General features: G+C 37.5%; 1 protein-coding gene and 1 non-coding gene across 4 annotated transcripts in view; one reads left to right on the top strand and one right to left on the bottom strand.

Moving 5' to 3' along the window:
- Positions 1-15,327, top strand: part of PAPOLG (poly(A) polymerase gamma) — a 39,560-nt gene that overhangs the window by 8,783 nt on the left and 15,450 nt on the right. Inside the window, exons 2-8 of one of the 3 annotated variants that reach the window (XM_077766469.1) lie at positions 536-680; positions 3,811-3,972; positions 5,452-5,518; positions 9,652-9,733; positions 10,205-10,314; positions 11,389-11,442; positions 13,208-13,319. In XM_077766469.1, coding sequence (XP_077622595.1) covers positions 664-680; positions 3,811-3,972; positions 5,452-5,518; positions 9,652-9,733; positions 10,205-10,314; positions 11,389-11,442; positions 13,208-13,319 — 604 coding nt within the window. In that variant the 5' untranslated portion in view covers positions 536-663. Of the gene's footprint in view, positions 1-399; positions 681-3,810; positions 3,973-5,451; positions 5,519-9,651; positions 9,734-10,204; positions 10,315-11,388; positions 11,443-13,207; positions 13,320-15,327 lie in introns of those variants that run through there. The other 2 variants (XM_077766471.1, XM_077766468.1) reach the window with 2 other exon arrangements.
- Positions 7,713-7,819, bottom strand: LOC144233537 (U6 spliceosomal RNA). The gene has a single exon (XR_013335694.1). It is a non-coding gene; the product is annotated as a U6 spliceosomal RNA (small nuclear RNA).

Raw genomic sequence — 15,327 nt, 5'->3', positions numbered from 1 at the left:
AATTTACAAGCTTGCTTTTCATTTGGATAATTGTAAAGTCACACGTTCCTCGGTGTGACTCTCTCACGACAAAATCTCCACGAGTGGATTGATTACGTATAACTATGACTAATTAAAGATGTAGGATAACAGAAGAGTTAAAATTGTAATTGCTAGGCAAGGTTGTGATCTTTTAAAAATATATACATGTTACGGTCTTTCATTAGTGAAACAAGGAAAATACGATCCAAATTACCTTCCAAGCGGTTTGCCTAGATTGACAGTCCTACGGACAAAGAAGGGGACAAAACGCTCTTCAGACCCGCGTTTGCAACCGGAGCCGGCGCCCCCTGTGGGCGGGACCAATGGAGCCTCCGGGGACCCAGAGGAAGAGGAGGCGGGGTCGAAGGCGGGTCCAGGCCTCCGGGGGGGGGGCCTCGGCGGGCGAGGGGCAGGCTGGGAAGCGGCGCCATATTGGCGTCGGCCGCGCTGTATTGTCATAAATAGAGCCGGTTTTGTGGTGTTTTCACTACTCGGTTGGATGCCTCGGCCGTAGTAAGTGAGAAAGTGAGCGAGCAAGCGAGCTACAAGCGACCAGAGCAAAGTGGACAGGAGGACAAGGGAAGAGCAAGAACTTGACTCCAGACCGAAAGATACTCGGCGGTGAGGAAGACGCAGGAAGCGATGAAAGAGATGTCTGCGTAAGTGGTGGGGGGCGGCGGTTGGGGACGAAGCTGAGAGAGGTGGTTTGGGGTGGTCGGCCCGGGACCCCGTTTCCGTTCCCTGCCCCTCGCGCCCTGCCCGTCGCTCGCCCGAGTGGTCTCCTTCCCCGCTCCTGGCCGGTCGGCAAGGGCACCTCCCCTACCCCCGGCGGCTCACCTGGCCGCCGCTGAACAGACTGGGGGACTCCTGGAGCCCCTATCTGCCCTCGCTTGTCCCGCCTGAGAGGATGCCCCCAGACAAGTAAGCGGCCGGAGAGGCGCGGGTGTCTGTGGGGAGAAATTGTCGGTCACTCTCCTGCCCCTAGCACTGTCTGAGCCTGTCTCTGCTCCTGTCTGCATTGGCGCAAATACCATCCCCCTACCTCCCCCTCCTCCCTCCCTCCCGGCTGTCTCCTGGTCTTCAGGAGTGAATGACCTATCCCAGCCCATGGGTTTCTTTTTGATAGAGACTATGATGTTTTCGCTCTCCCCCGGCCTCCCCCACCTACCCACAGTATATCTACCAGTCTGGACCTCCTGCTCACACTTTGATAAGTCAGAAACGGTTTCCGTGCTTGGCAAGGTTTTCTTGTGGGTTCTAACATTTTGATTTATTAGGAAGTAATTTAGACAGAAAAATGCAGAGAATAACATAAGTATCATTTGTGTAGTCATCATCCATCTCTCCCAAAGCATAACATTCCGTATGTGTGGAGAGTGCGTGTGTACATAAATATCTTTATTTAGAAGAAGTCAGCTATTACAGATATGTTTGAACGATTCTCCTACCTCCTCTGGTTCCATTCACCTCCCTCCCCATAAATAAGTTCCCCACAGTCCTGAATTTGATGTTTATTGCTGCATTTTTAAAAATGTTACTACAACATATGTATGTGTCCATAATAACTGGCATTGTTTTACTTGTTTTAAAGCTTTGTATAACTGGTGTCACACTTGTCATTCTGCAACTTCTTTAGTGTAATATAGTACCTATGACCCTGTTAATGTTTTCAACTCTAATGAATACATATTAAGTCCAAATTGTGTTACATTGTAGGGATACACCTTATTTTAGTTTTTTCTCCCTATTTTGACTATTTCAGATTGTTTTGAAGTTTTTTTAACTTTATTTAGAAAGCATGCGCACACAAGTGGGGAAGAGGGGCGGAGAGAGAATCTTTCTTTTTTAATGTTTTTAAATGTATTTTTGAGAGAGAGCGCGAGCGAGCATGAGTGGACAAGGGGCAGAGAGAGGGAGAAAGGATTACAAGCCTGATGTGGGGCTCGAACTCCTTAAATGTGAGAGCATGACCTGAGCCAAAGTCCAAGTCGGATGCCTAACCAATTAACCAATTGAGCCACCTAGGCGCCTCATGTTTCTAAATTTTTAATGATACAGTATGGCAGTAAACATTCTTGTACATTTTTCCTTATACACTGGTACTAGAATTTCTCTAGAGTGTTTACTTGTAAGTGAAATTGAGGAGTTGAAGGGAGTATGGAATTCTTTTGCTTGCTTCCCCCGCCCCCCCCCCACCCTGGGGGAGATTCAGATTCACAGATATGGAATTTTAGTGCTAGTAGCTATCTTCATAGCTAACTTTTTCAGTGTACAGGTAAGAAAATGGGATCTAGGATCATAGTGTCGGAACTGAAGTACTTGTTGAAGGGAGAATAGAGTGGTGGAAAGATCTTGGGTTTTAGAGTTCAGATTCTGGCTCTTCATATCGCTTGGATCTTGGGTACCTATCTGTAAGATGGCATTTATTCAGTACCTACCTTTTACAGTTACTGTTGAGATTAATTGATCACATATACTCAAGTCTGTCCCATCCATTTACCATACACATATAAACACTCAGAAACAATACCAAAATACCCCTCCAGCTCTCTTAGAGGTAAAAAGCTAAATCTTTACAAAGGAGTTATAACTTGAAATAACTAATTGAAATTTTGTTTTTTCCACAGCACAATTAATACCAGAAAGAAATTAAAGTCACTAACATTGATGTTTCCCTTTTGTGTCTCTGAGCTATTTCAGAAAATACATAGGCTGTTTTATCTTCCGTTTGATTCTCCCTCCCTACCTCAAGAAGTCTTTAGCCAAGGAGCATGCTTTACTGTTTTGACCAGTTAAAATTCAGAACAGTCGCTACTGTATTTTTGTGTGTTATTGTTTACAGGGCTAATTTATTATTTAAAAATCTGTTCTTTTATATTTTGAGATTACATTCTTAACTGTTGTCGTTGATGGTCCTTACTGTCGAATGGTAAAGATAGATGGTAGAATTAGTTGGTTATTGTGTATGTTCATTTTTACTTTACTTTCTTAGCAAAATAAAAAGTTATACCCAGCCATGGTGGTCCCAAAATTTATTTTGAAATTATTGGCCTGTGTAAATCCGAAATCAGAAATTTGGTTGTACTTTATTCCAAACTATAGGATCTTTTGGAGGCTAGCTTATATTGTATCTATAAAAGTGTAAAGAATTTGATAATTATTTAGTGTGAAAATGGACTGGGTACCAATCTAAATGAAGAGAACAACTAACTAGAGTCAATGTTAGGACTGTAAGTTCTGATTTGAGCAAAGGATGTTAATGTAGGTTTCTCAAGGACAAATCCTAGTTGTGATTTCTTTTTAAAAGCCAGGATATTTCACAAGGACCTTCTAATGGGATGTTTTGTTTCTTTCCTGAGGGGAGAAAAACATTGTTCTTACTCAGAGCTTTCTTTTCAAGTGGCTGACTGCTCTTCAAAGATTGAATATAGATGGTACTTGACTTAAGTCCGCAGGGTGTAGTGGAGGTGGCGCTGGCCCAGCTCCCATTCAGGCTCTTTGCCTTTGAGCTAAGTGGTGCTGGCACAGTTGTCCTGATGCCAACACATGCTGCTTTTGGCTTGAAAAGACAACCTAACCATGAAAGCTGGAGGCAGTATGAATAGCCCTTCATCAAAATAAAAACAAAATACCCTTTTTTCCTCCTTAAAAAGAAAAAGTGCCTGCCCCAACTGTTAGTATTAAGTAAACTTTTAAGGTAGCTGAATTAATGAGTGGATTGAGAGATTCGTCTGTCAGTATGATATGATACTTTAAGATTTTTTCTGCTGTTTCATTTTTCTTGAACAGAAACACCATGCTGGACAGCCAGCGTCAACAAAAGCATTATGGAATCACTTCTCCAATTAGTTTGGCGTGTCCGAAAGAAATTGATCATATTTACACACAGAAATTAATTGATGCCATGAAACCATTTGGAGTGTTTGAAGATGAGGAAGAACTGAACCACAGGTATGTCATTTAAAAATGCAAAATATTTAATAGCACAGTAAATATTTAATCATTAATTCTGTAGATATATATCAGGCACCTACCATGACCCTGCCTAGGGATACAAAAATGAGGAAATGAAGAGAAATTTTGGCCCTCCTAGAGCCTATGCTTTAGGTGGAGGTTAGGGTAAAAGAGTATTAGCCAAATAAGTAAAATAAATACAATGTTACAGATGAAAAGTGCTGCTGAGGAAAATGAAGCTGGAAGTGGAATTGTCAGGAAGGCCTCATTGACATTTGAGGGAAATTTTGAGAGGGAGGGAACTTATGTAGATGAGGGAAGAGCATTCTAGGCAGAAGTTTTGAGGTGGGAGTATACGTGGTATATTTAAGGAATATATAGTAAGGTAACCAAGGTGTCCAAAGCAGAGTGAGGAAGCAGAAGGATATGAGCTGAATGTGAGGTGGGAAGGAGCTTGGAGAGCTAGGTCACTTAGGACCTTTTAAGCCATTATTAAAGTTTCGGCTTTTATTTACTCTAAGTGAGATCAGAAGCCATTAAGGTTTTGAGCAGAAAACTGACATGATTTACTCATGTTTTAACACAGTCAGTATGGCTGCTGTATTGAAAATAGCCTGAAGAAGAATCAAGGGCAGAAATGGGGAGACAAGTTAGGAGGCTATTATAATAACCCAGGGAAGAAAGGATGGTGGGTTGAACTAGGGGGGTGGTAGTGGAAGTGATAAGTAGAATTCTGGATATATTTTAAAGGTAGAGTTGTTTAATGACTAGAACATGTGTGAAAGAGAGAGGTTAAGGATGATGACAAAGTTTTGGGTGTTAGCATCTCAAAGGATGGAATTCCATTACCTGGAGAAGGCTGAGGGAGAAGCACGTTTGGACGTCTCAGAAATTCCATTTTTCATGTCATTTTTGAGATGCCTAAACTCTATTCCCCCCTCCCCAACCTCTTTTTTTAATTTTATTTGTGTGTCTGTGTGTCTGTGTGTGTAGATTTGGATATGCTATTCATTGTAAGTTGGTTTAATAACAAATTGCTTTTACTAAGTATTATTATTTCATAAAAATTAGCCAGTATTTAATTTACTCATTTTAAGTATCCAAAGACCTGTGACTGATGATGAGAAAATGCTAACCTCTATTACCATGTCGAAGTGATTTTATTCCATAGTAAGGCCAAGAAAATTGACAATTCCGTTTGGCCTCTGCAGACTTATTGAAGGTAATTTGGTAATTTTGATTTTTTATTAGGCTTTTTGAATTTTTTTAAAATAACTCAAAGACCAAAATATTGTCATCACATTTGGGACCTAAGAATGCCAAAGAGATGTGCCGTGTACCAACAGACACAACAGCATTAGCCCGTGTATAATGTGCTTTTACTCTAGCACAAACACAAAGGTTTAACTCCTTTTTTAAATACTAGTTTTGGGTTTTCTTAGTTTTAATCTAAAGCATGTTATTTTTTTATTACAGGTTGGTCGTTCTTGGTAAATTGAACAATTTAGTAAAAGAATGGATTTCTGATGTCAGTGAGAGTAAGGTAAGACTCTAAATTGCATTGAATTCATAGTTTCATTATGTCCTGGTCCTTGGTCCTAGTTGTTAAGATGTAGAAATTGAGAATATTCTGAAATATATTAAAACTAGGCTTTTTGGTATACTTGGTAATGAATTGGTCTAGATAGTTGAGTTTCTAAATAAATGAGAATTTATGCTAGTGTCTGGCTATAGTTTTACATTTCATGCTTGAATTACATATAGTGGACCAAAGTTTAAATATCAAGGGATTTTAAAGGTCAGATTTGAGACCTTTTGTGAAATACCAGATCTGGCAACCTTGGACCTGCCTTTGTGCAAAGCAGGAAGAGGCTTCAGTGCATTTGGGCTCCTTCCCTCCAGGGCTTCATGGCCCCACCAATGTCTGGTTTCTCTGACACAGCACCTGTCACTTATCCATCAATTTTGTGTTTCTTAGATATACTTCTATTTGCATAACTGCCTGGCCCCTGAGACATAAGAGTTTGCAAATCCTAATTTGTAATTATGCAACTTTTTTTTCACTTCAGTAACTTATTTTTCTTCTAACATAAGTTATATTTTCTTACTTTCTTACAATTGTTTGAATGTAATTGAATTTTCACTTGAAAATCATCACTAATATTATTTTACTGGCTATACTAAACTGAAATAGGGTGTGTACAACTGGGTGATACCACTTGCCCCTTCACTTCGTGGTCCACACTGTTGTATTTTAAGTTTTTTCTTTTTATAGTTTTTCCATCTCTCCCTTAACAGTAATCACCTGAAAGTTAATACCTCACAGCAGTGTGTCTCTAAATTCTTTCTGTCCCTTAATCTGCCTGAGTTTAGAAATTAGATAGACAGCTGTCAGAATTCTTTTTTTGTTTTGTTTTAGAAGTTTTATTTTTTTCTGTACCTATGATACATGTTTAAAATTGGTTCTTTTAGTGGCTCACTCAGTTAAGCATTTGACTTCAGGTGAGTTCATGATCTCATGGTTCATGGGTTGGGGCCTGTGTTGGGCTCTGTGCTGATAGCTCAGAGCCTGGAGCCTACTTGGGCTTCTGTGTCTCCCGGATTCTGTGTCTGCCCCTTCTGCTCATGCGCACACATGTGTGTGCGCTCTGAAAAATAAATATTAAAAAGTTAAAAAATAATTTGATTTCTAAAATTGGTTCTTTTAGACTCTGAATAAGGTCATGAGGGACTCTGCTAAGTCTTCAGTCATTGAGTTTAAATAAGTGGTCTTTATGTTGTTTACTTTTGCTTCCAAACAGCTATCTGACTCATTTTTTGAGCGCTCAGCAGGATTATCAGTAGGTGAGATTTTCAGATAAGTTGAATTCTGAGCAGGTGAAATGCTAGTCATCAGTAACAAAAAAAAAGTCACTTTTTTCTGCTACCAGGTGATCAACACCTTAAGAAAAAAGACCTGTCTTGGTCACCTGCCTAACTTCAGGACAGAACTCAGGCATTAAATAAATGTTAAAGGAATCCATTGTCCCTCTCTAATCAGCTCATAATTGTTAACATGTGTGCAAACCAACCACTCAAGTTGCTAGAATTCTTTTAAAATAATAGTAACCAAGTCTTATGACTTCTTGTGTATAGTCTTTATGGTCAGCGTTATGGTTGTACCAAGGTCTTTGTTTCCATCCCCATTCTATGATGTGTTCAAGATAAATCAAGTGTTGTTATGCACAAAAGAGGCTATACTAATTTGTTGAGAGATGTACCTAATTTTCTTCACAATTTATTTGCACTTAACTGAAAAATCCAGTAGAATTCTGTTTTAAGGTCAAAAGGTATTTGTTTTTTATTAAATTGAATTTTCTCCCATGTTACTCACATAAGTAGTTTAATCTGCAAAAAGCAATCACTGGTTTACATTTAATTTTTAGGCATAAAAATTTAAGACTTTGCCACAATTTGGATTTTTTTAGGCAAAGTACATAAAATACCTAATTACAAAAAGTTTTTTTAATTGGTTTTGACATCTTCCATTGTGTAGATAGAGTGATTTTTCATTTTCTGTATCAACTATTCCTTTTATCTATACATATTTTACTTTGGAAAATATTAGAAGGATTTGAGTTAGATCAAAGCTCATTTAAGTATTCTGTACATGGGATATTTAAACTGTAAATAGTCTAAAACTCAAATCAGATTATTTTAATTAAATACTGTGGTTTGTGATTTTTTTTTTTTTTTTTTTTACTATGGAACACTTCACAAATTAGCATGTCATCCTTGCACAGGGTCCATACTAATATTCTCTGTATCGTTCCAGTTTTAGTATATGTGCTGCTGAAGCAAGCACTGTGATGAAAATATTTTACCCTGATTCAGAGTATCACTTTCTCTTGAAATCTGTAAGAATTTTGCTTTTCAAAGTAGAAAAATAAAAAATAGAAAGTAGGAAGGTAAACACTAAAAGTTCTCTATTTTTTTCTACCTTTTTGATTCATATTAGTCATCAATATATTTACTGACTTCTCTAGAGTTACGTGTGGTACTCTTAAAACATTAATATCCATTAGACAGAGGGAATAACAAACATAATACCTTGTTACATAAGATTTCATTCAAGTTAATCAAGGGATATTATTCTTTGGAACTTGAGTTGGGCATTATAAAAACTAAGAGAAGTAGTAGATACAATTCTCATTTTCAAGGAATTTAAATATAGTTGAAGAGATGGGACATATGTTAACAAAAGGTCACTAAATGTAATAGAGGAACAGAGAGGGAAAAGAGCTTGTTATGGAAGAGAGGGGGATCATCAGAGAAGTCTTCATGAAAAAAGGTAGAACTTGAACTTTGAAAAAATAGTTGGTACTGAGATACCCAGAGAAGGATGGGCAAGTGCAATGGGAGAATGGCAAGTGCGACGGAAAGGAGACTGGATTGTGTAACATATCGGCATTTGGGGCTTCAAAAGGGAATTTCAGGACCCAAGGCAAGAAAGAGCCATAAGAATATATTGTGGAGACCCAGGATCCTGGGATCCTTCCTTACCTCAGTTGTCAGAGAAGAAGGCATTAGTGGGTGGCTCAGTCGGTTAAGTGTCTGACTTCGGCTAAGGTCATGACCTCATAGTCCATGGGTTTGAACCCCTTGTTGGGCTCTGTGCTGACAGCCCAGAGCCTGGAGCTTGCTTCGGATTCTGTGTCTCCCCCTCTCTCTGCCCCTCCCCCACTTGCGAGATCTCTGTGTCTGTCTCTCAAAATAAAGACATAAAAAAAAGTTTTAATAAAAAAAAAGAATACATTAGGAAGTTTTGAGCAGAAGAGTTGCAATATAGAAAGAACATCAGCAAGTGAGTTTTATACAAAAAGAAATGGGAGAAAATACAGATGAAGGGCAGGGAAGGTAGCTTAAGATCCTAGAATTAAAGGGGTAGTAGTTGAATAGAAAGGAGGTGACATGTGAGGATATAAACTATGAATTGGTAAGCCAAGAAGAATAATGACTATAGATAGAAGGGGTAAGAAAAATGAGGAACAAAGAAATCAGAAGGGATACCTATTTATCATAGGAAGAGTATTTTGTTTCAAGCATGGTTATTGGAGTGGATCAGAATGTCTGAGTGAAAATACCTAATGGGAAGTTAGAATCGACTGTAGAGGGAGGTGAAAAGTAGCTTTATAATTCTGATACAGTCTAACAGACTTCATTAAAGTTAGATTAGCTCATAAGAGATCATGTCAAGAATGACTCCACTTTTAGAAAGGTTGCAGAGCTAGAATCAAGAAATTAAGCATATTTGTCACAATAACTAAAGGGGAAATGGAATAAATTAAGTGTATGGTACTGTAAAGAACTGAAATTACATTAAGTTTGGTGTTTAAGATTTCCTTTGTGACTTCAGAATGATGAAGCCAAAGATAGGCCATTGGAAGGGGACAAGTAGGGTCAAGTGATTAAAAAAATGTTTTTCATAGAGATTTGTGCAGTCATGAATTTGCTTTATCTTCCCTCCGAGAATACTCTCATTACTTCAAGCTACAGCCCAAAAGAGCTCTGAAGTACCTTCACAAATCTCAATTTACCAAAGTTGATAAATGTATATATTAGTAGTATTTAGGCAACTTTTATGTTAAATAATTTGAACAATGGAATGCTGTTTAATTTAATTTAATTTAATTTTAGAATCTCCCACCTTCTGTTGTGGCTACTGTTGGTGGTAAAATTTTCACGTTTGGCTCCTATAGGCTTGGAGTACACACCAAAGGTAACTGCTTTTCTGTGTTCTACTGTTAAGAACTTTCAGGGGCACCTGGGTGGCTCAGTCGGTTAAGCGTCCACCTTTGGCTCAGGTCATGATCTCACGGTTCATGGGTTCGAGCCCCACATCAGGCTCTGTGCAGACAGCCAGCTCAGAGCCTGGAACCTGTTTCAGATTCTGTGTCTTCCTCTCTCTCTGACCCTCCCCTGCTCGCTCGTGCTCTCTCTCTCTCTCTCTCAGAAATAAATAAAAAACATTAACAATTTTTTTGAAAAAACTTTTAGTAACAAGCTCTTATTTGTTCATAATTTGAAAGTAAAGAAAAAATTACCATTATCTCACTACTCAGAGCTAATCATTGTTAACACTTTCCTGTATTCATCTTACATATTTTCTTCTGTTCATAATGTTTATATATACTTTAACAAAATCATACTTAATTTACTCTTCTTGATTAGAAATAACTTTGATTTGCAGGAGCTGATATTGATGCACTTTGTGTAGCTCCAAGACATGTGGAGAGATCTGATTTTTTTCAGTCTTTTTTTGAAAAATTGAAACATCAGGATGGCATTAGAAACTTAAGAGTAAGTATTCTTTGGTATTTAATATTTTGAACTTGTTAAGAAAAGCTAGGGCTTATGATTGTTGAATTATTTCTTAAGAAGTCACTTCATCTGGGTGCCTGGGTGGCTTAGCTGGTTAAGCGTCTGACTTTGGCCCAGGTCTCCTGGTTGGTGAGTTTGAGCCCCGTGACAGGCTCTGTGCTCATAGCTCAGAGTCTGGAGCCTGCTTGAGATTCTGTGTCTCCCTCTATGCCCCTTTCCCACTTGCACTCTGTGTCTCTCTCAAAAATAAACAAACATAAAAAATTTTTTAATTAAAAAAAAAAGGAAGTCACTACATTTTATTAAAATAACAAATGATTGAGAACATGGACTTTATAGTTATATAGACCTGGGTTTGAATCTAGAATCTCCAACATATTGACTCTTAGATTTTAAGTTACCTTTTCTTTTTGAGCCTAGTTTCCTCAGCTGTAAAATGGTTACTCCCACAAATAGAGTAGTGAATAAGACAGTTTATTGGGAGGGTGGGATTCGGGGAAATTAAACAGATAGCTTTAATACCATCTAAAGTGCCAAGATAAGGTAGAAGTTGAAAGGATCTATCAAGTTGAAAGGATCTGCTGCGATATTTTGGTATCTGGGAATGGAAGACGTTAAGAATTGGTTATGTGGGGGGATTAAGGAATGCTCAGAAAGACATCATTTCTACTAAATCCAAATTATATTGATTATATTTTTCTAATAGATTAATCATGAGCTCTGATCTTATTTTTATTTCCAGTACTAGTGCTCTTTGTAAATAATCAGTTTTCAATTTAATCTCCACAAATAGTAAGTACCCAGATGAAAGCAATTCTGCCTGCTAGTTTCTGATGAAGATTTTTAGGAGGATAATAAACTTGATAACTATGGTCATGACATTTTATGTGTCTTAAATAACACAATCACAGAGTAGAAGTACTTTTCTAGAATGTGAGACCAAGAACATTTTTGCTTTTTAGCTAAGTTATTCACATTGGCACGTAGGAATGATAAAGGATTACACCTTTGAAGGGATTGTTTATGTATTGTAACTGTTGTCCTCTTTCATAGGCTGTAGAAGATGCCTTTGTACCTGTTATAAAATTTGAATTTGATGGAATTGAAGTAAGTGTTGAATTTTTTTTTGGCTTTGCAATTGAACTATTTAATATATAAGATTTTTTTTTAGTTCTGTTTTTTAAGTCTGACATAGACACATATTTTAAAGAATCAAATAATCTTTAAATGGTTTCTCACCTTTCTTTATCCTATATCTATTGACTTCTCACTGTGGGAAATGAACCAGCTTTTATTCCTACCCCCATGATTTTTATATACACCCTTGGTGTTCTCATAATCTAAAATAATTGTGTTGCTGTAATTTTGGTTGGAACATACTCAATATTTACATTATATTGATCTTATAAATAATGTTCAAAACTGAGCATAAGGTGGACTAGGTTACCATTCTTTGCTCTGTGGTACTTTGTTTCTCGGGAGTTAATAATTGATACTGCATTTTGTTTGCTTGGTTTTCATACATAACACTAATTCATACTCAGTCTCTGCTACCTGTCTAAATCTCCTCTAAATAGATTTAGATTTCTCAGGTGTTTTGTCCTTACCCACTTAAAAAGATATCTGAGTCTTCTCACCTGTTCGAACCCACACCAGTTCTCCATGAATGATCTACAGCTAGCATCCTGACATGTTTCTTTACTATCATCCTGGGATTTCCTTTCCCTTCTCTCTAGAGTTTTCTTCTTTTTTGACTTCCTATAATTTTAGTGGCACTCATCCACTAGAGTCCTGAGAAAGAGCACATATTTTTGAGATCTTGCATGTTTAAAAATGTCTTTATTTTGTTCTCACACCAAAATAATAGTTTGAGTATAGAGCTCTAGATGGGAAATAACCTGTCTCAGAATTTTGAAGACCTTGCTTCATTGTCTTCTACAACTTCCATGCTTTGTTGAAAAGTGTGGTGCCATTTTGATTTCACATCCTTTGCTTGTGACCTGCTTTATCTCTTTAGACGCTATAATATCTTTTTTTCCCTGGGCTTCATAGTAGTAAAATTCACGATAATATACTTTGGTATATATTTTCAACCAAATATGCTGGGCGCTAATTGTCCTCTTTGAAGCACTTTGGAAACTCCTTCTGTTCTTGGAAATCGTATTGAATTCCGTTGGATTTCCTGCCTTTGTTTTCTCTTTTTTCTGTATATTGGACCTCCACATCTTTATATTTTTGTTCTCTTTTTTAAGGTTTTCCCCTCTTCCAAACCTTCTCTTGTTTTCCATTTCTGCTGTCATATTTTTAAGAGTAACTTTTTTATTCTCTAAATGTTTGTTTCTGTTTATGTATGTGTTTATCTACAGCCTCTATCCTTTCCTGGATACAATATTTTTTTATCTCTCTTTTCTTAAATCTGCAGAGTTGGTTACCACTTACCCATCTGCATTCATCATTTTTGCTGTTGTCTCTTTTTGTTACTTTTGTCCTAGTAGGTGATGCCTTTAAAAACAAAATAATATAAAAATCAAATTGAAATTTTTGCTGGTATTTTAATGGGGTTTCAAGAGGGAGTGAATGTAAATGTGTGTTGGATCTGTCATTGTTATCTAGAAGTTCACTCTTTTTAATGCTTGGCATACATACTAAAATTAAAATGCTTTCCCTTAATTTGCAAACTTAATTACCGTCATAGAACTTTGTAGTGATTTTCCCATGTGAGATTGCCGACATAGGCTTTTTGAAGTTTAGGTGGACCTTCCCAAACTAATAATTAGAACTTTATACTTTTGAGGTTGGGAGGGGGGAGAATGGACTAGAAGGAGAAAAAGTAATATTTTTCTCTTTTTTTTCTTTTTGCATCTTTCCAAAGATTGATCTAGTCTTTGCAAGACTGGCAATACAAACCATATCAGATAATTTAGATCTAAGAGACGACTCTCGACTGAGAAGCCTTGATATAAGGTGTATTCGCAGCCTAAATGGTAAGCTTCTAAAAAGAAATCTCAGATACCTGCTTGAAAACAATTAGACAAAAAGATCTTTTTGCAGAACTATTAAGGAGTTTTCAAGGGATTGAACTAACTCAGTTAAAAATGGTGTGATTTTCTTCATAGATCATTTGACCACATTTAGGCGTTTTTTTAAAAGACAGATTTATTGGAAACATTGTGTTTGTGCACAGACTTAATGGTGCACAAGCTTTATGGTCTCCATACCCCTTTGCACTCTGACAATTTATTGAGGACCTCAAAGATCTTCCACTTATGTGGGTTCTATCTGTCAGTATTTACTATATGAGAAGTAAAGACAGAACATTTTAAAGTATTAGTTTATTTCAAAATAAACTCATTTTAAGTGAATATCAGTGCATCTTTTCTGTGAGAGTGGCATTTTTTTTTTGCATTTTTGCAAATCTCTTCAATATTTGACTTAATAGAAGACAGCTAGATTCTCGTATCTACTTGTATAGTCAGTCTTTTGTAATTGGAAAAGGGAAGAGAATTTAATAGCCTTTTCAGAAAATTGTGGATATTCTTTGCTACACCAAAACTTGACCAGCGACAATGTTTTTTTTTTTTCCCAGCAGCTTTATTAAGGTATAATTATATGCCATAAAATTCGTCCCTTTTGGGTGTACAGTTCTGTAGGCTTTATTTACAGAGTTGTCCACCACAATCCAAGTTTAGAAGATTTCATCATTTTCAAAAGATCCCTCTTACACATTTACAGTCATTCTCCTTTCCAACCCCCAGTCCTGGGCAACCACTAATCTACCTTCTGTCTATAAATTTGCCTTTTCTGGACATTTCATATAAATGGGATCATACAATATAAGGTCTTTGTGTCTGGCTTCTTTCACTTAGCAGAATGTTTGTGGGATTCATTCATGTTTGTAGCATGTATCACTAGTTCCTTTTTATTTCTAAGATTGGTTTTTTTTAAAGGGTAATTTGAATATCGAATCTAAAACTGTATCAGTTAACCTTTTACACTCTGTTACATTAAAATCTATTGGTCTTTATCGTCCTTTGAATGGATCTTTTACACATACCTGATTTTATATACAGTCATACCTTGGTCATTTGGAAAACATTGGTTCACAAAGTTATTTGGATCCTCTCAATGTTAACACGTATTTCATTATAAAGTACCTCTCCCAAAAAAATCACATTCATTAATGTCCCCACCAGTCTCACCGGACAGGTCTTTAATATTGGAAGGCTGCCAGGCTCACAGTGGCAGGTACTAGTTGTCCAAAAATTTTTTTTTTAATGTTTTATTTATTTCTAGGAGAGAGAGAGAGAGAGAGAGAGAGAGACAGCATGAGCAGGGGAGGGTCAGAGAGAGAGTGAGTCACAGACTCTGAAACAGGCTCCAGGCTCTGAGCTGGCAGTCAGCACAGAGCCCGACGCGGGGCTCGAACCCACGAACCGCGAGATCATGACCTGAGTGAAAGTCAGACGCTTAACCGACTAAGCCACCCAGGCGCCCCTAGTTGTCCAAAATTTTAATTTTTACTTGAAAGCTAAACTTTATTGTTGGTAACAAGTTTTGTTTTCCTTGAAGTGAGGGACTCACTTTGTTAATTTTTTTTTAGGAGCTAAGTAAAACTGTTGTTCCTTGAAAAAAGCAGGTTGCTCAGCTTTCTTCAAACTTTTCAGCCACTGCAGAGTTCCTTTCCTGTTTGTTTTTTATATTTATTTTTGAGAGACAGGAGAGAGAGTGCAAGAAGGGGAGGGACAGAGAGAGGGGGAGACACAGAATCCAAAGCAAGCTTCAGGCTCTGAGCTGTCATCACAGAGCCTGACATGGGGCTCGAGGTCAGGAACTATGAGATCATGACCTGAGCTGAAGTCTGATGCTTAACCAGCTGAGCCACCCAGGCACCCCTCCTTTCCTATTTTCTAACTGCAAATAGGTGGTGGTAAAGATACATTGTTACTAGTACATTTTGTTGCTACAGCTTTGATACCAGCAGTGTTACCCACC

This window comes from Crocuta crocuta, unplaced genomic scaffold (genome assembly GCF_008692635.1).
Source record: "Crocuta crocuta isolate KB4526 unplaced genomic scaffold, BGI_CrCroc_1.0 scaffold113, whole genome shotgun sequence".
Classification (NCBI taxonomy): Eukaryota; Metazoa; Chordata; class Mammalia; order Carnivora; family Hyaenidae; genus Crocuta; species Crocuta crocuta.
Note: the sequence above shows the minus strand (reverse complement) of the source record. Positions and strands in the feature narration are given on the sequence as shown.